Source organism: Apodemus sylvaticus, chromosome 8 (genome assembly GCF_947179515.1).
Source record: "Apodemus sylvaticus chromosome 8, mApoSyl1.1, whole genome shotgun sequence".
NCBI classification, from domain to species: Eukaryota; Metazoa; Chordata; class Mammalia; order Rodentia; family Muridae; genus Apodemus; species Apodemus sylvaticus.
In genome coordinates this window covers 93,556,189-93,574,030 of record NC_067479.1, presented here as the reverse complement: position 1 = coordinate 93,574,030, position 17,842 = coordinate 93,556,189, and the positions used below count along the sequence as shown (strand labels likewise).

The window sequence follows — 17,842 nt, the reverse complement described above, 5'->3', positions numbered from 1 at the left end:
GATTGAACCCAGATCTTCCAGAAGAGTAGAAGTGGCCTTAATCACAGAGCTGTCCCTCTAGTCCCTGGGACATGCATTTTGAGTTAGAAAGCCCTAGAAGGACGCAGGCGGAGCTGTGAGTTCCAGGGTAAGACTGTCTCAACAAAAAGTCACGTTTTGAGTTGTGGCTTAGTGATAGAGTGTTTGTGTATCATGTACAAGGTCCTGGTTTCAATCCACAGCAATACAGACAGTGTGCAAAGAGCCAGTGAAAAGGCACTCATTCGCTCTAACACGTCTTACGAATAAAATAAAAACCCAAAGATGCATGAAGCACAAACTCCCTGCAGCCGGCTTCTAGAGCAGATACTCTGATAAGGTGGAGGCAGTGCAGGTGTGGCACCCGAGCACCACACCCACTGTATAATGGTGGAGGCAGTGTTGGCGTGGTTGCCAGAAGCTTGTACAAGTGCTGATAACAGAAGGCAATATGGTTTGTGTCAAAACTTGAACCACAAACCAACTTCCTCCAAATCAACACCTACCACTGTAAGAGACACTGGTGCAGAATGATTCTAACAGGTGTGTTATGCTTTGGAAAGCACAGGGATGAGTGTAAACTGTTCAAACAGCCCAGAAACATAAAATCATATTCTATAAATTTGATCCAAAACATAAAACAGGCCATTTTCAAATGTGAAAGTACATATCCCAATAGCATTCCAGGTTAGACTGTTCCGTCGGCGGCCCCTCTTGCTCGTAAACTGGTTACTCTTTCGGTGACAGCCGTTCAGTGCACCTGAGACACTACAGTCCATACTTGTCTCCAGGGCTCATCCCACTGTCACAAGTCTCCCAGTCCTCCCCACGACAAGTCTGGGGACAGACATGGCAGGAGCAGATGCCTAACAGCCAGCTAAACAATTCTGCTCCCCCTACCCTGCCTTCCTTGTGCAATAGTGCCCAGCAGTGCTCCCTGACCTGCTCCTGCCATGTGCATGCATGCGTGCGTGTGTATGTGTGCATGTGTGTGTGTGTATGTGTGTGTGTGTGTGTGTGCATGTTACAAAGACAGGGCTTAATTCCAAGAGGATCTTGTGTGATGTGCACAGAACCCAGACCGACACTTTAGCTTCTAACAACTGCTAGGAAAATGGGGAAATGGAGCCACAGCTGGTCCCAGCGGTCACACAGCACCTCTTGTGGCTGCATGAGACAGTTTCATCAGGATGGAGGGCTGGACAGCAAGGTTTCCCATCAGGCACAGGGTGGGCCTGACTGAAAGTAGATTTCAAATCAGTGTCATACTTTAATATAAAATTGAATTAATTTAATTCTAGGAAAATTAAGCTTCAAGGTCAATAACTTAAAATACATACACTCTTTAAGTCTTTATATCCAGAGACTGAGTTGTGGTTTTCACCACACAAACGCAGCTCGTTCCCGTAACATTCGGACACCAAAGCGCTGCCATTCCCGCTGGTAGATCCACAGTTCCTGAGTGGTGTCCAAACACGCCAGGACTGCACCTCCCTTCCACGCAATCAGCCGGGGATCCATGTCCTAGACAGAGAGATCAGCAAAGGTACGTAAGACATACGCAACACCATTTTCTTCAAGTGGGGTTGGGACACTTGCTCAGTCAATAGATACAAACCGGGGTTTACATCTCTGTGAAACACAGCGGAACACGGGTGTACCTCAGCCACAGAGCGCCTGCCTACCACGTGCAAGGCTCTGGGTTCAATTCTCTGAACTACCACAACCAGAACAAAAGGCAGAACTAACTTCCCAACATGCCAATCTCTGCTACAGCTGATGAGAACAGCTTAAGTCTTATACTGAAATGTCATTCTTCACTACTCCACGCAAGCCCTGGAGGCAGGCGCATGTCTGTGGAAGAGACAAGAGAGGAAGGAACCCCACAGACCCTCCCTCAAAAGAAAACATCAGAACACCGCCAGGGCTTCCATTACAGACCGGACCTATTTCTAAACTCCCACCTTTGTGTTTCTTTTCAAAGGAATTCAAGCCAAAAAAAGGTCCTTGAGGACCTCCAGTCCCCGGACCAAAAAAGGGGGCAGTTCTGGTTCTCAGGGCAAGAGAAAACTAGGTGTCTTGATGCACCTAGTTTTCATAAGGCTAAAATCAAGGAGAACAGGGACCAGAAAAAGTCTCAACGATTGCCAGGCATGAAAGTAAACACCCAAGCTTAGGAGGTAGCAGCGGGAGGGTCAGGAGTTCAAGGCCAGCTTTAACCACACAGTGAGTTTGTATATATCAAAAGACCAAATCAGGGCTAGAGAGAGGGCGCAGCGGTTAATAACCACCGCTCCAAAGGAGATGGGTTCAGTTCCCAGCACCTACATGCCAGATCATGACACCTTGACGCCACTTCCAGGGAATCTGCTCTTATCTTCTGGCCTCTACAGGCATCATGTACACACGTGGGTACAGACATACATGTAACACATAACATAAAATCAATCTTTTAAAAACAAAACGCCAAACCAGAAGAAATCTAGCCGCGAGGCCAGAATTCCTGCCACCCTTGTGACCCCCTGAAAGTCACAATGTGTTCACATTTTTCTAGGTCCTCGGCACTCCACAGCCTTGCCTGGATCTCACTCTCTTGTGTATTACAGTTAGAGGTGACCACACTGGTCCCACGCTGGTACTGTCCCACCCGTTATCATGGAACAACTCACCTTGGGCCTTGTGATCACATCCACATTTTCAATAATTCGCCTGAATGAAGGTGGCATTTTGTTGAGAATTCTGTGCTGGAGAAACTCTTGAGCTTTGTGGAACATCAAACCACCTCCCACAACCAGGATAGAGCTATACATCTTCTTTTTGGTATCGTCGGATGCTGAAAAGACAGTGGCAACCTGCCAATTACCCACCTAGCAGGCCAGTCCACTACCTGTCACTTGAACAACCCAGTACCCTCAAAGATCTACCCCCAGATGTACCCTCATCACTGCAGACAGGACCAGCCCACCACTTCCCATCCCACTCCTCCTAGGATTAGAACAGAACCTTTTCAGGAGGCCCACGGGAGTTCCCGTGTAGTGTGGCCTGCCTGGCTAACCACGCTGGCTCTGCAGGTCTCCTCAGTGCAGATGTCACAGCCATGTGAATGCTAACCCTCGTTATCCCTCACATTTCTCACATGATTCTAGCTCCTCCAGAGAAGGAAGACCTCCTTATTACGGGTCTTGATCAGAAACCCAGCTGGACTCTGTAGTTCAACTCTAGCATGTGCCAGAGCTGTAGTTTCATGGTGTATGTTAGTCTCTATCGAACACACTAGACTAACTGGCAGAGCGCTTGCAATGGGGCCAGAAACCACCTGCACTGCACGACTGTGCCCCCAGCCTCTGGCAAGGCAAGCATGGAGCAGGCTTGATGATTTTTGAGAAAACGTTGTACTTCACAGCAAGACTGACCCAGTTGACTTCTCTGCACCCCGCCCTGCCTACCGGAACCCAGGGCGAGCTTACCGCAACAGTCTACGCTGTGCAGGATGGCCTTATCAAGGCCTAAGGCTTTCCCCTCGAACAGTGAGATGGCAGTTTTCCTGGACATCAGTGCAGTGAGGGCTTCTTCGGACTCATTGCCGGCCATCAAACAGTCTCCCTGTGAAGAAGTCAAGTCCACCTCCTGGGAATGGAGTCTTTCTGGAAGATCAGAGGACTGGCCACGGAGATCCCCTTCGAATCCAATGGGTTTGGATGCAGACTTGCGGTCAGCCGTGGCTTTGGCAGACTGTAAGTTAAGAGAGAAAGCAGTCAATGGTCTAAGCATAAAAGAGACACAGCTGGTGTTGTCCAATTAAGTCTCCCCTTCTGTGACCTCAAAACAGCATCAGTAAAAATCACCTTAGCACACACACACAAAACCTATACCCAGGCTCAAGTGAGCTGGGCATGTGGTGAGGATGCTCTCCAAGGCTCTAGCCACGCAGGCAGGTTCTAGACCCTTACTATCCATCAGTGGGCCTTAAAACTGTAATGTCCACATAGATGGACTCTCCCCAAGCTGACTTCCCACGGGGTGTGTCAACAGGAGTCACAGGCTCGTGGCTGTTACGGGATCCTCATGCTCAGACTCAACCTACCTCCTCGTCTCTAGGGCAGGGACGAAGATGAGCAAGGTTCCACCCCAAGTCTCTGCGATGAGCTGCTAACACCAGGCTAGCAGTTGAGAACTAGAGTGTATGCCTTCAGCAGATATCCAATTACTGGGCCCAACAAACTAACAATTCAGCTTTATGCCTACAGCAATATTTTCTGAATAAAGTACAGAATAGATAAAATTTCAAACACTGTTCTGCAAACAGTACCAAGTGGCCTGTTGGAGCTGCACCGATAACAAGGACCTGTTAATTCTGGGTAAAGCGAGGAAGTGCCCCTCTGGCAGCAGGGCTGGTCCATACCTGCTCTTGCTTGCTCTGTGTGGCCAGCAGGTAATGCTCGTCATGTGGATCCTCAGGATCCCCCTGGGACCTGTGCTGCAAAGTTGTCATTTTCTGTCCAACAATCCCAAAGGTTGCCGGGTAAAACAGCGCCATTGGAGCCTGGGCACAGAAAGGAGAATGCTTAGGCAAAGATGGTGTCTCCTAGGAAAGGGTGGTGCTCACTCTTCCCCAGACAAAAGCCACCAAGTAGGCACTCCATGTCACATTGGGCAGCATTCCTTCTGGGAAAGGAATTGCACAACAGACCAGAAAACTCACAATCCAGTCGGATGAGTGGCAAGACACCACGTGAGACTCTCAGAGCCAATGTAAAGGAAACGCTTACAATCTACTTTATGATCCCCTAGCAAGAACCGTGGCCATCTGAAAACCTACCATGTTCTGAATAGTTCAAATAGGGGCTTGGGGGCTGGGGAGATGGCCCAGCAGTCAGGAGCACTCTTGGCAGAAGATCCGGGTTCAGTTCCCAGCACCCACCCTGCCAGCTCACATGCACCTGTAACTTAAGCCCCGAGATCTGACAACCTCTTCTGGACTCTGTGGGCACCTGCACACATACATGCACATTCCCACATATACATGCATGATTAAAATGCAATCTTTAGAAAAGAAGGGAGCAGATCTGTTCTAATCTGTGTCCTAACAGGGACTACTCTGGCTTGGGAGCCGGCACTCTGACTCCCACATTCGCAGTCCTCTCTGAGGATGCTCCAGCCTTGTTTCACTCGACAGGGCTGACCTGCTGTCTACCCGAGAACACGTACGCCTGCTGGGTTACCTGGAGCTTCTCATCTCCCAATCGAAACTGGTAGAGCAGGGCAGGGGAGTCTGGGTGCCGAATCTGGAACTCGTGGTCCTGAAGCCCGGAGATGTCCTGATTCCAGGGGAAGATGCTGTCAGTGGGAGAGCGGGTGGCCCCTCCAGGTCCACTGTAGGAGCCCACGCACAGAGTGGCTACCCTCCAACTCTGCACCACTTACCCCAAACTTCACAAAACAAGAGCCCAGCTGTCCCTCCCTGCTCTATTCAACCTGAGATTTCTGCCACTTGTACTTTTTTGGCTTTGTCCTTACTGACAGACATCAGTGTAAATAAGGACTCAGTAACAGTGTGTCCTTATGTACCTGGCAAAGCTGGGACACTTACAGTTTCCCAAGGTTTATAAGATTCACCGGATTATATCACCCAAATAAAGTTTAAAACTGAAGCAATCCACAGACAGCAGTGAAATGATTAGCTGCGGATAACACATTGTACACAAGTCACAGCTCACAGGACACCTGCACCCATCTCCTTACATGCTGTATTCCCTTCCCTTCCTTTGTCCTCTGGCACAGGGCTCAGACCCCATGGGCCACCCCTGACTCCTGAGAGCTTGCACAGCACCAGGGCTTCAGCTGCCCGGCCTTTCCAGTTTACGTGAACAGACCGCACAAGACTGGTAAGGTTGACATCCCTGTTAAATATCTTACATTTTTCCTAGAACCAAAAATAACCAACAGTATTAATTCTGTTCGTACCTGATCTAAATGACAGAAGGTTTCTTTAAGGTGCTGCAAGAGGAGGCAGTCCATTTTATTTGTTAACTGGCACTCTCTGTAAGGGAACCCCGCTCGCTGCATGAGCCAGTAAAAACACCTCGACACGTCGGAGCCCCCATAGGCCAGGCAAAGCCTAAAGACAAGAGAACAGGGATGATGGTTAATCTGTCAAGTTTAGAAGGTACGCGTCTTAAGGAATATCTTTTGGAAGAACTGTAAGACCAGTTAGATGAGAGACTAGAACTCTAGCCAAAATGAGAGGCAGAATGCCTAGAACAGCCAGCTGTTTGCAAAGAAGCACTCTGGCCTAGGAAAACAAGTTAAGACCAGTTGGTGGGCAGAGCAAGGAGCTTTTCGCTCACTAGCATATGAAGGAATCAGGCACAGACAACAAGATGCACACGGAGAAAGGCTCAGGGACAGCGTCCACTAACGACGGCCTCTGACAGGCACAATCATGGTGGGAGGAGATAGATTCTTCACTTATCCTGTAGTTTGAAAACTACAGAATTAGACAAGCAGATCTGTTCCAGTGCTCGTCCTATTCAAGTGTGCATTAGTGACATCATGAGGAGACAGATTCCATGAGTCACTCATCACTCAACTCATCATGCACCGCTGTGATAAGGAAATCAGATGTTCAAAACGCCACAGAATTCAGACCTGAAAACCCTGGTTTGTTTTCTCAAGCCTTGCTTAATAAAGCTTTTCGGAGTAAATGACCGTGGAAAAGAGACAAAGCAAACTCTCACAGGCACCATGGCTCTCGGGAAACACGAGGGAGAACGGAGGCTGGGAAGCCCCAAGGGCAAGGTCTTCTGCGTACTTTCTGGCCGTTGGAGATCTGAACAGACTGACAGGAGAGCATCCAGAGACTGGCACTTGCTCGGAGCCTTACCGTGTGTTCCGATGAGACACGCCATCCTCCACGCAGCACACACTTGTTTTCTGGTCCCCAACGTCTACGACACAGGTGCTGCTCAAGCCGCTCCCAAATGTGGCGCACACAGACTCCTGATGGACCACAATCCCTGACATTAACAGAGGCAGAGCGGCCGCAGTCAGACGCAAGCAGCGCACCACGGAACAAATGGTCAACTCAACCTGGGAGCCTGGGAACCTCTGGGCAAACAGCTAAGGCACATCACTCCCTTCAGAACACACGTTTAATTAGGTCAGGGAGTTCATTCAGTTAGCCTTGTCAGCGAGAGTTTCAAGGGTGTCAGGGGCACCTCAGACACACCTGCAAAGCCCATCTTCATCAGTATCATATGAACCAGCTCTTTCACATGCTGTTTGTTATAGATGTCCGGGATTAACAAGATGCACCTATAATACTGAAGAATAACAGTGAAAAACAGAAGAACATGCTAACACCTGTCGAGCCACATCCAATCTCATAATGCCCACCCCCACGGAGGCTCCCCTGCTCAGGACAATGGCTGCGGACACAGGCTCTGAACAAAGCTCAAAACTGAGTGCTCTAGGCCTCTTGGTTTCAGGAAGAACCAAGATCAACCCAAGTTCCCTGACTCCTCAGACCTGTTGTCAACTTTGACATGGGAACTGAGGAAGGAAATATGTCTGGGTGAGGTACATAGAAAAGCTACGAATGCGATCAAGCCGACTGGCCTCAGAGCAGAGCAGTACCCAGACACCAATGATGCGGTAAGGGGAGAGAAATCACTGTCTTAGTCAGGGTTTCTATTCCTACACAAACATCATGACCACGAAGCAAGTTGGGGAGGAAAGGGTTTATTCAGCTTATACTTCCACATTGCTGTTCATCACAAAAGGAAGTCAGGACTGGAACTCAAGCAGGTCAGGAAGCAGGAGCTGATGCAGAGGCCATGGAGGGATGTTCCTTACTGGCTTGCTTCCCCTGGCTTGCTCAGCTTGCTCTCTTAGAGAACCCAAAAATACCAGCCCAGGGATGGTACCACCCACAAGGGGCCCTCCCCACCTGATCACTAATTGAGAAAATGCCCCACAGCTGGATCTCATGGAGGCACTTCCCCAACTGAAGCTCCTTTCTCTGTGATAACTCCAGCCCGTGTCAAGTTGACACACAAAACCAGCCAGTACAGTAAGGAAGAAAAGGTCTCCTCACTACCCAAAAGTTGACAGTGTTCCAAGGACATTATCTTCCATACATGCAACCCAGTAATGAATACTTGTATTCACCAAGAATCTCAACGATAACCCAGATAAAAGGGAATTTCCCCTCACCTTTAAATCTTTCAGTGGGATTTCCAAATACTTTTGTATTGCATGAGACCATATCACTTCAATATCTGCCAGCACAGCAGTCAGGGAGCCTCCAGGGCCTGGGTGGATATTCAGCTGACCCCTTCTGATAGGCCAGTGAATATTATAACAGTCCAGTGGGTTAACATACAAGGCCTAGCAAAGGAAGAAGTACATTGTTAGAACTGTCCATGGGTTTTCTGGATTCACACTCAAAACTCTAAGGCCAGAAAGTTAGTATTTTCTGACTGCTCTAGATCCTGAGCATGGAGTAGCTAGCAACTGAGAGGGCCAGTGTACACTTGGGTTCCTCAAAATCAGGATTTAAAATGTTAGGGCACAGCAGAGAGAATTTCAGGGCAATCAGCTGCTGTCTTTCTGTTTCGTTCACTGTCAAATGTTTCTTACCTCTTCTCCTACCAAATACTCAGGCTGCTGAGATGTGTTTGTCCATTTGTTTCCAGAACAGTGATCTAGAATGGCAGGTCGCATCTGCTTGTTGTAGGAGCGTGTCTGGAAACAGAAATCAAAAAAAAGTGCTAGACCTCTGCAGGCAGGAGCAGTGCAGAGTCCCCTTGTGTCCTCCTAAAAACCTGAGAAACACGGTGAGAGACTGACTGGTCCTTCCCCTCCTGCTCCTCCCTCTCTTCTTGGAAATTCTCGCTCATATTCGCATAATGACTTAAGGGACCTATGCAAGTCCTGCTGTGGCCAGGTAGCGTAGCATTTAAGTGACAGGCTGCATAGACAGCAGTGGATCTGAAGGAAGGATTGAGACATAGCTGAGACCTTCTGATGGCATACCCAGTCAGGACACACAGCTTTAGCTGTATGGTGACACTCACGGATGCAAGCTGCCAGTCACACAACAGTACAGCACACACAGTCACACACAGTGCACGGCACTGAACTGAGCACGCATGATTCAGGCTGCACTCCTTACTGTGTGTGTGTGTGTGGGTGTTCCTTCTATTTATCCATTAGAAAGACCTTTAGAAAGGCAGGTCCTAGGCTGATGGGATGGCTCAGAGGGTAAGAGCACTGACTGCTCTTCTGAAGGTCCTGAGTTCAAATCCCAGCAACCACATGGTGGCTCACAACCATATAGCTGAGATCTGGTGCACTCTTCTGGTGTGTCTGAAGACAACTACAGTGTACTTATTATATATATAAAATAAATAAAATCTTTAAAAAAAAAAGAAAAAAAAAGAAAAGAAAGGCAGGTCCTTCAGGAGGCAATGCAGAAGAGAGTAATTATCACAGGAATGGACCGTCCCACAAACATTATTGCTCACGAAGACCTTCCCATGGGACAAGACGGTGATATTGGTGATCCTGAGACTGTGTGGGCTTGGGAGGGTGTGTGTCTTGATTTCAACAAAAAAGTTCAAATGTAGAAAAAAAAATTCAAAAAGCTTATCAAGTGTGTATATAAAAAAGACTTTATAGCTGCACAGCACTTGTTACTAACAACATCTTTAAGTGTTAGTATGACAGGGTAAAGTGATGACATGCGGTGCATCTCCTGCACACTGAGGCCAGACGTGTGCCCTGTCTGGCAGCTATGGATGTGCTATGCAGCTGAATGTCCTGGGGGGTTAAGGTCAACATCAAACACTGGACGTGGACACCACTCCTCTGCGGCACTGACGATTAAGTGCATTACTGTGGATGGTGATGGTGGTGCTGCTGCTGGTAAAATGTGTCTCGCATCCTAAGAGACAAACGCATCACTCTGGGCGTAGTTCCCAAGTTTAGGTAATCTCTTCCACTCCCCCAAATCCCCAAAATGACTTCAGAATCATTAGTTTGAGTCCATGCTTTTTCACGATTCAACTTTGTGTATGCATTGTTTCCCAACATATCAAACAAACAAAACCCTTCTCCAAAAAAGCTGGAACATTTTAAGGTTTGTAAATTATTATTGAAGACATTAAAGAAAATAAACTTAGTGTTTGGTGTTTATGAAGTCTACAGTAGGAGACAGAAGCATCCCAGGCCTCCACAATTACCCACTCCCCTCCTGACTCACAGAGGGCAGCTTCTACAAGTACCCTAGAGCAGTACACTGTGCTTTTACTGTTTCCTGCGCCCCCCCCCAAGATTTATTTACTTTTATTTTATGTGTATGAGTGTTTACTCACATGTATGTATGTGTACCATATACCTGCCTGATGCCCTGGGAGGCCAGAGGGAGGCATCAGACCCCCTGGAACTGGAGCTGTAGGTGGTTGTGAGCCGCCATGTGGGTGCTGGGAGAAGGTGGGTCCTCCGTGAGAGCAGCCGCCGCTCTCGGCTACTGAGCTAACTCTCCAGACCCTACTCTATTATTTTTTAAGTGTTTACATACATGAGCACACCTGTGGTAAAGCTGGGTACAGAATTCTGCATAGAAACATACTGTACACTTGTGGAGGCTGGGCCATCGAGCCCAGGCGTGCAGAAGATACACTAGCTAGTCTTCTGTCATGAGTGCTAATGTATGGACAACAAACTCCTCCAGGGACGTATGACACATCCCACTGTCATGCAACACACGATTACATCAAGAGAACTGGAAACATACTAAAGGTGAAGGGAATAGTGACCGAACCTGTTCTGGTGACACAGGGATCCGTCTTGTACCGTTTGACATCTTTTTAGACCATATTGCCTGGTCCACCATTTTAAGGCCATTTTGTCTTTGTTCATTGCTTTCAGGTTTCTGGAGAGAGAAATGAAAGACGATCAGTATAAACTATTTAATAAAAAGGGAAACGAACAAGGCACACTACCCAGCATCCATCAATGATAGATTATCTCTCAGCAGCAAGTAGCATCTCTTGAATCTCTGTTTAGACATGGCAACCCTAGGAATGCCAGAGCCGAATGTGGCACTCCATGCCAGCATCCAAGTACTGAGGTGGGGGGTCTGCTGTAAAAGGCCAGCCTGGGCGGTAAGGACAGTTCTAATTCCAAAAATCAAACAAACAAACAAACAAAAAGTCAAAATGGAACCCTGGTAAAAAGCTTATAACCTCAAGTGTCTTGCGACTGATCAAAGATTTCAACACCATTCAAACTACTGCCAGGCATGGTGGTGAACATGAGGCAGAGGCTGGCGGACTTCTAGGAGCTCAAGGCCAGACTGGTTATACAGTGAGTACCAGGTAAGCTGGGGCTACACTGTGAGACCCTGTCTCAAAATAAAATGTCTCAGAGAACCTTCATACCTCCACATACTGCTTATCTTTCTGATTCTGTAACAGTATCACATTCCTTTGCATATTTTTAATTAATCAAGAAGTATTTCAAGTGACTTTAATACTGTGAATTATTTTTTGGGTGGCTCCATTCCCTAGGCAGTGAGCCGGAACTAAGAGCTGAGAAGGTGAGCTGAGCGGGCACAGACAGACAGACAGACACACACACACACTCATGCACAGACACACACGCGCACACATATGCACATCTGTTGCCAGCTCTAGACTGTGAATGTGACCGCGACCTCGATTTCCCCATGATGGTGGACTATAGCCTGACTGTGTGTCCCTTTCTCCATGAGTTATTTTGTTAGGGTATTTTGTCACAGTAACAGGAAATGAAACTAGCTAAGATGAAAATTATACTTGCAACCCTGAGTGATATCATTTTTAAAAGGTAGAACTCTGAAGATTTTTATTCAAGATTCCCAGATACACTTGGTGATCTAAGCCCCACCCCTTCCCCGATTCCCCAAGGAAACAGCCCCTTGCGGACACCCAGCCCCTCCCTTTCCAACTTACGTTTAGTCCCTCCCTCAGGAGCCAGTCGTCCCTATACAGGGGCTGCCCTTGCTGCTTGTGTCTCCGCGCGATGACGTGAGGAACGCAGGCCGGCAGTGTGTCTGTGGCCCGGCCGATCCGTAACGTAGTTGAACCTGGGTGTATGACAACAATGAAGTTGCTCTGGATTTGCTGCAGACAGAGGAGACAGATGTGAATTAGGAAGATAGGTGACAGGTTAGCTAACACACAGGGGACATCGCATGACGTTTCCTGCAAACTGTGTTCTGGTTAGGGTTACAGCAGCCGTGATGAAACCCCATGACAAAAGCAATTTGGGAGCAAGGGTTTATTTGGCGGACAGCTCCACATCACTGTAGGAAGTCAGGACAGGAACTCAAGCAGGACAGGAACCAATGCAGAGGCCATGGAGGGGCGCTGCTTACTGGCCTACTCATAGCTTGCTCAGTCTGCTTTTTTACAGAACCCAAGGTGGGCACCACCCACCACAGCTGGGCCCGCCTACATTAATCACTAGTTAAGAAAATGTCTTACAGGTTGCCTTTAGCCCAGTCTTACAGAGGCATTTTCTCAGTTGAGGTTCCCTCCTCTCTGATAACATTAGTTTATGTCAAGTTGACATAAGCCAGCACAGACTACTGGACAGGTAAGTCTGAAAACCATCCAGTAAGGAGCTGAGAGACGTCAATTACAGTCGCTCTTCTAATGCAAATTCTGTGTTCCCTTGAGCTGACACAAGGTACACACTTCATAAATCCTTATATGAATGAAACCAAAGTCCTCCACTGTAAATTAATACATAATTACTGAGCATTTGTATGGCAGAAAATACAGGGAGCAGGGTAGTCAAGGCTGAATCTCGACTATCAGAGAACTTCCTGTTTAGTAAGAAATTCACGTGGGCGAAAGAGAAGACAGAGGGACTGAACAGAAGGGGAAGCGCTAAGCCTGCCTTCCCTACAGAGCTTTACACCCGAAGCTCCAGGAGGCTCAGGTATTGGCTAACTGAAAAAGCTTCTGCGGTGACTAACACGATCATTTGGGTTTGCTTGAGGGGTTCAATGGAGAAAATAACGTCAGCAAAGAACTCCCGCCTCACAATGCTGGAGGCAATCTCCATCAGCAACTTAAGCACGGGGTTGTCACCTGTGTTCTCTGCGTGCTGTCTGCCTGATCTGGCAAGGGCCTGGGGTTCAAAGTCAGAGTCTGTCCTGGTCTGTCAGCAGAGAGATGGAGAATCAAGGACAAGCACAAATCCAAAGGAGTCAGGTGAAGGCTGAGGCTTTTACAGAATAACTATGTTAAGTCTATAACTCTCTCGCGGGAGAGAATTCAAGCTCACTTTGGGCAAACTTCTGCCCCACTCCCCAACTTGTTGAGGCAAGCAAAGTTTCAGCAGAGAAGATGGGAAGGAGACTTTGGCCATGCCTCTGAAAGCAGGGAATCTGGACCGGGCAGGTGGCTCAAGAGTTAAGAGCACTGCTCTTGCAGAGAACAAGCTCCCCGCACCCGTGTCCCGCAGCTCACTACCACTTACTCCAACCTCACGAGTCTGACGCCCTCTTCTGGGCTCCATGGGTACTGCACTAACATGTGCACATGCCACCCACCCCACCCCACCCCCACCACTACACAGGCACATAATTTTTTAGAATGATTCTTTTTTAAAGCACTTCTATTAAAAGAAAACTGTCTATTGAGAACCACAACCCCAGCCCGACCCCTTGGTACCTCCCTCACCCTGCCCTTGCTGCGTCGTTTCTTTCACAACATTTCTGTGGCTCACAAATACAAAGGCTAGAACCTGCTCCATCGAGCCCTTGCCTAGCTCTAGGAGAGTTGTCCTTCTGGTCTACCTAACCCTCTCGACCCAGGCCCCAGGTTACATGGCTTACAGGCACGTGCAACTCTGCCCAGCTTCAATCCAGACTTCGGTTGATTACAAAACTCAACGACTCTGGAGCCTTCAGCAACGCAGCTCCCTCTGCCAGCGATGTTCTCTCTCTCAGCTCCATCTAACTCCTCCCTTCAGGAATGAACTAAATGCCACCCCGAGTAAATCGCTGGTCCCTTCACAACATGATCTTATAGCCTTCCTCCTTTCCATGACGTACAACAAACCCTAGTGAAGAGGGCACGGCTGTCTTGTTTCCTACCGTCTCAGTACATGGCGACAGCGTCACTGTGCTATGGGGGACATCTAACAATCGAAAGGGGAAAACACAGAAGGCTGCCACCCACCAGGGACACCTGGACTTTATCAAAGACCCACAGGCTGCCGTGTCTGGATTAAGAAAATCCAGAGAATGCAGTTATGTATGGACAATTATTATTTATAGTGATTAAGTATTTTAATGTGTTAGGAAAGAAACCTTATAGTATGTTCCACTTATCATTTCCTGAGAATTGTTCATTACTTAACCCAAGACTGAGAAAAGTCTATGAAGTAAAAGTGTCACAGAGGGCATGGGAGAGTCAAAGTATATGACGAAACTCATTGGGGTGTAGAGAAGGGACCAGAAGATACGCTATAAGTTCAGCCTGCCTCTTGCTCGGAGAAAGCTCCTACCTCATCAAGTTCCTGTGAGGAAGCCAGAGTTAATCTCGTAGCTTGGATGTAGAACTGTTGGCCTTAGAGAATGCTGACTATGCCGGGTGGCGGCGGCGCACGCCTTTAATCCCAGCACTTGGGAAGCAGAGACAGGCAGATTTCTGAGTTCGAGGCCAGCTTGGTCTACACAGAGAGTTCCAGGACAGCCAGGCAGCCAGGGCTACAGAAAAACCCTGGATCAAAGAAAAAAAAAAAAAAGCAAGAGAATGCTAACTGTCCAACCTGAAACTCAACATGAAGTTGTAAACTTAAATTTGCTTAACCTGTAAGATCTTTTTTTAAAAAAAATATTTATTTATTTTATGTATACAAGTAGACTGTCGCTGTCTTCAGACACACCAGAAGAGGGCGTCCGACCCCATTACAGATGGTTGTGAGCCACCATGTGGTTGCTGGGAATTGAACTCAGGAGCAGCCAGTGCTCTTAACTGCTGAGCCATCTCTCCACCCCCCACCCTTTTAAATTTTGCCTTTTTGTTGGTAACTCAACTGAGTGGCTCTCAAGTGTAAGCTCTGCAAATGAAAATGATATAGCACAACACCATCAAGTTAGCATCCCATACCAACATTCTCCACTAGCTTCAATGAAGACGCTAGGCTATGAGCTTGTGTGGATACAGAACAACTCTACCATCTTTCCCAATTCTAAACAGCTATGTCTCCAGTCCTTTACATTCTCTCCAGATCCAAGTCTCTCAGGGAGTTCTCTTCCCCAGAACCTTCCTAATGTTGCAACCCTTTAATGAATGCATACAGCTCATGTTGTGGAAACTACCCCCCCCCACCATAAAATTATTTTGTTTCTACTTCATAACTGTAAATTTGCTACTGTTATGAATCGTAATGTGAATATCTGATATGCAACCCCCCAAAGGGCTTGTGACCCACAGGTTGAGAAATGCTTATAAACCTTGCATCACTCTAAACCATCCTAACCTCTCTCTAAATCTCTAACCTCCAGGAACCTCTGCCCTCCCGTGGAGACTGGAAGAGATGCATTGTGGGTCCTCTGAACTAGCTTACCCCACACACCACACTATGCATTTTACAGCAGCCCTACCAGTTAAGATAATTTAACCCACCGATGGGAGAGGAAGAAGGTTCTGAAATGATCCGCGGGAAATCCTCAACAGCCAATCTTTCCCTATTTCTTCTGGGAGCTGTGCACTGCCGTGGCCTATTTCCCTACAGGAATTTATTTCCTTTACTTCTCTGTGATCCCTGGTTAGTGAGAGTGTAAGCCATGCTACTCCAATTTTTTTTTTTACTTAAAACTGGTGCTGTTATTGACGTATCGACTCTTCACGTCTATTTAAGGAAAAGCTACTCTTTTCCTGCTTTTAAACGTGAAATGACTTGAACTGTGAGATTTGCAAACAAAGGAACGGGCTAGAGCTCTAACCATCCCTGAACGATTGTCTGCTGGCGTCCCTGAGAGCCAGCCAGCCTGTTGCTAAATTGTGACTACTTATAGCTGAGACTTGGAGCCTGTGCACCGTGGACTTGGCTTTGCCCTGCACCGCACTAATTCGCACAAGGACCCTAGGGGAGGGGACCCGAATGCTTCCGGCTACGCCCGGACCCCGGGCTCCAGCCAGCAGCAGAGGCCCAGGCTAGCAGTGGTCTAACCAAGGCCAGCTCCCCCTGCACCTCACCTCCTGCAGCGACTCGGGGACCAACGCGGGCACAATGGGCCGTTTCACGCCGCGCTGCTCCTTCTCCTTCTCCCCGCCTTTCTCCTTCCCGTTCTCCGCGTCCCCCTTCTCGGCTTGGGTCATCTCTGCCACCGCCGACCACCACCAGCCCCGGGACTCAGGAACTCCGACGCTACAGTAGGCAAAGGGGAACCATCGCGCAGGCGCAGCGTCCCCTGGCTGCCCACAGTCAACATGGCCGCCGCCGCCGTCGCCCCTAGAGAATTCTGGGAACGAGGGCGTGACGGGGTTGGAGTTTGGGTTTTCCTTTTTTGGTTTTAGTGATGATGGGGACTGAACCCAGGCACCTATGCATGGTGAGCATGTGCCTATTACCAATGAGCTACGTCCCCAGCTTAATACAGTTAGTCAATTAAATTTATTTTAGGTAAGGTATCACTTCTTAGTCCTGGGTAGCCTGGAACTTCCTATTTAGGCTTATAGAAATTAAAGGCGTATGCTCCCTCACTTAACCCTGATAAATTGCTCCGTGTTGAGTCTGAGGTTCATCAGTCTCATTTTGACTCCACAGGTCTTCACTCACAGGTTCCATGATATTTCTAGTTCTCACAGTTTGTTGGTCCTGCCAATCCAGCCTGATTGGGTTCTCTGGGACTCGGTCTCTTGACACATTCCTTGCATAACTTCTTTGAATTTAATGGCATTTACTCATTTGATATCTATACATAAGAGTTCTACAAAGCATTGCAAAATTAAAACTAAATACAGATTTGTTTTATTTATTTATTTATTATTTATTTATTTTTTATTTTGAGACAGTGTTTCTCTGTGAAGCTCTGGCTGTCCTGGAACTTGCTTTGTAGACCAGGCTGGCCTTGAACTCACAGAGACCCTCCTGCCTCTGCTCCCAAGTGCTGGGATTAAGGGTATGTGCTGCCACCTCTGGCAAATACATAATTCCTAATTCCCACTTCCCACAGGAGGCGGGACAGGGGATGACAGGATCCCAACAATAAATCAGATATATAATTTGACTACTCACCCAATAGCACTCCATCACAAATAGCGAAGTGACTAAAATGATCTTGAATTCATTCACTCTTTGAATGTGGTGTCACTTAGGCAACTCCTGCTGGATGACAACAGCAGCCTCTAAGATGGGGTCCCTGTCTAGGCCAGTTCCTCATCATTTGTCCATACGGCTGCTCAGTGTTTTACTACAAATCAGTCTGTTGTGGCAGCGTATCCATGCCATTCCAACACTCGCGAGGATTGCCTCAGTTTATGGCCAACTACCTCCAAGACTTTACTTTATCTAATTCTTTTCATTGTGTGTGTGTGTGTGTGTGTGTGTGTGTGCACGCGCTGTATGCCTACAGAGCCAGAGGACATCAGGTTGTCCTCTATTATACCACAAGATTTCTTTAATAAACCTAGAGCTCAGCTGATAGCCAGCAGGCCCCCAGACCCTGCCCCTACCTGACACCTGGGGTTACAGCTGAGCAGGAGGTGTTGCCCAAGCCTTGTTCTATGGCTGCTTTGATTTGAATTCAAGTCCTCAA

General features: G+C 47.8%; 1 protein-coding gene across 2 annotated transcripts; it reads right to left on the bottom strand.

The window, feature by feature from the left end:
• Positions 1-23: 23 nt before the first annotated feature.
• On the bottom strand, positions 24-16,519 carry Actr8 (actin related protein 8). Of its 2 annotated transcripts, XM_052189971.1 has the most exons (14): positions 16,281-16,519; positions 12,015-12,185; positions 10,844-10,954; positions 8,659-8,763; positions 8,233-8,406; positions 7,247-7,340; positions 6,902-7,034; positions 5,983-6,136; positions 5,241-5,336; positions 4,421-4,561; positions 3,486-3,750; positions 2,688-2,851; positions 1,359-1,542; positions 24-1,257 (listed from the first exon to the last, which is right to left on the bottom strand). In XM_052189971.1, exons 1-13 carry the CDS (start codon positions 16,401-16,403, stop codon positions 1,399-1,401), a joined length of 1,875 nt encoding a protein of 624 aa, XP_052045931.1. In that variant the 5' UTR covers positions 16,404-16,519; the 3' UTR covers positions 24-1,257; positions 1,359-1,398. The 2 variants fall into 2 exon arrangements, with proteins under 2 accessions (XP_052045931.1, XP_052045930.1); XM_052189970.1 differs by lacking the exon at positions 24-1,257 and having other exon boundaries at positions 1,265-1,542.
• Positions 16,520-17,842: the final 1,323 nt, after the last annotated feature.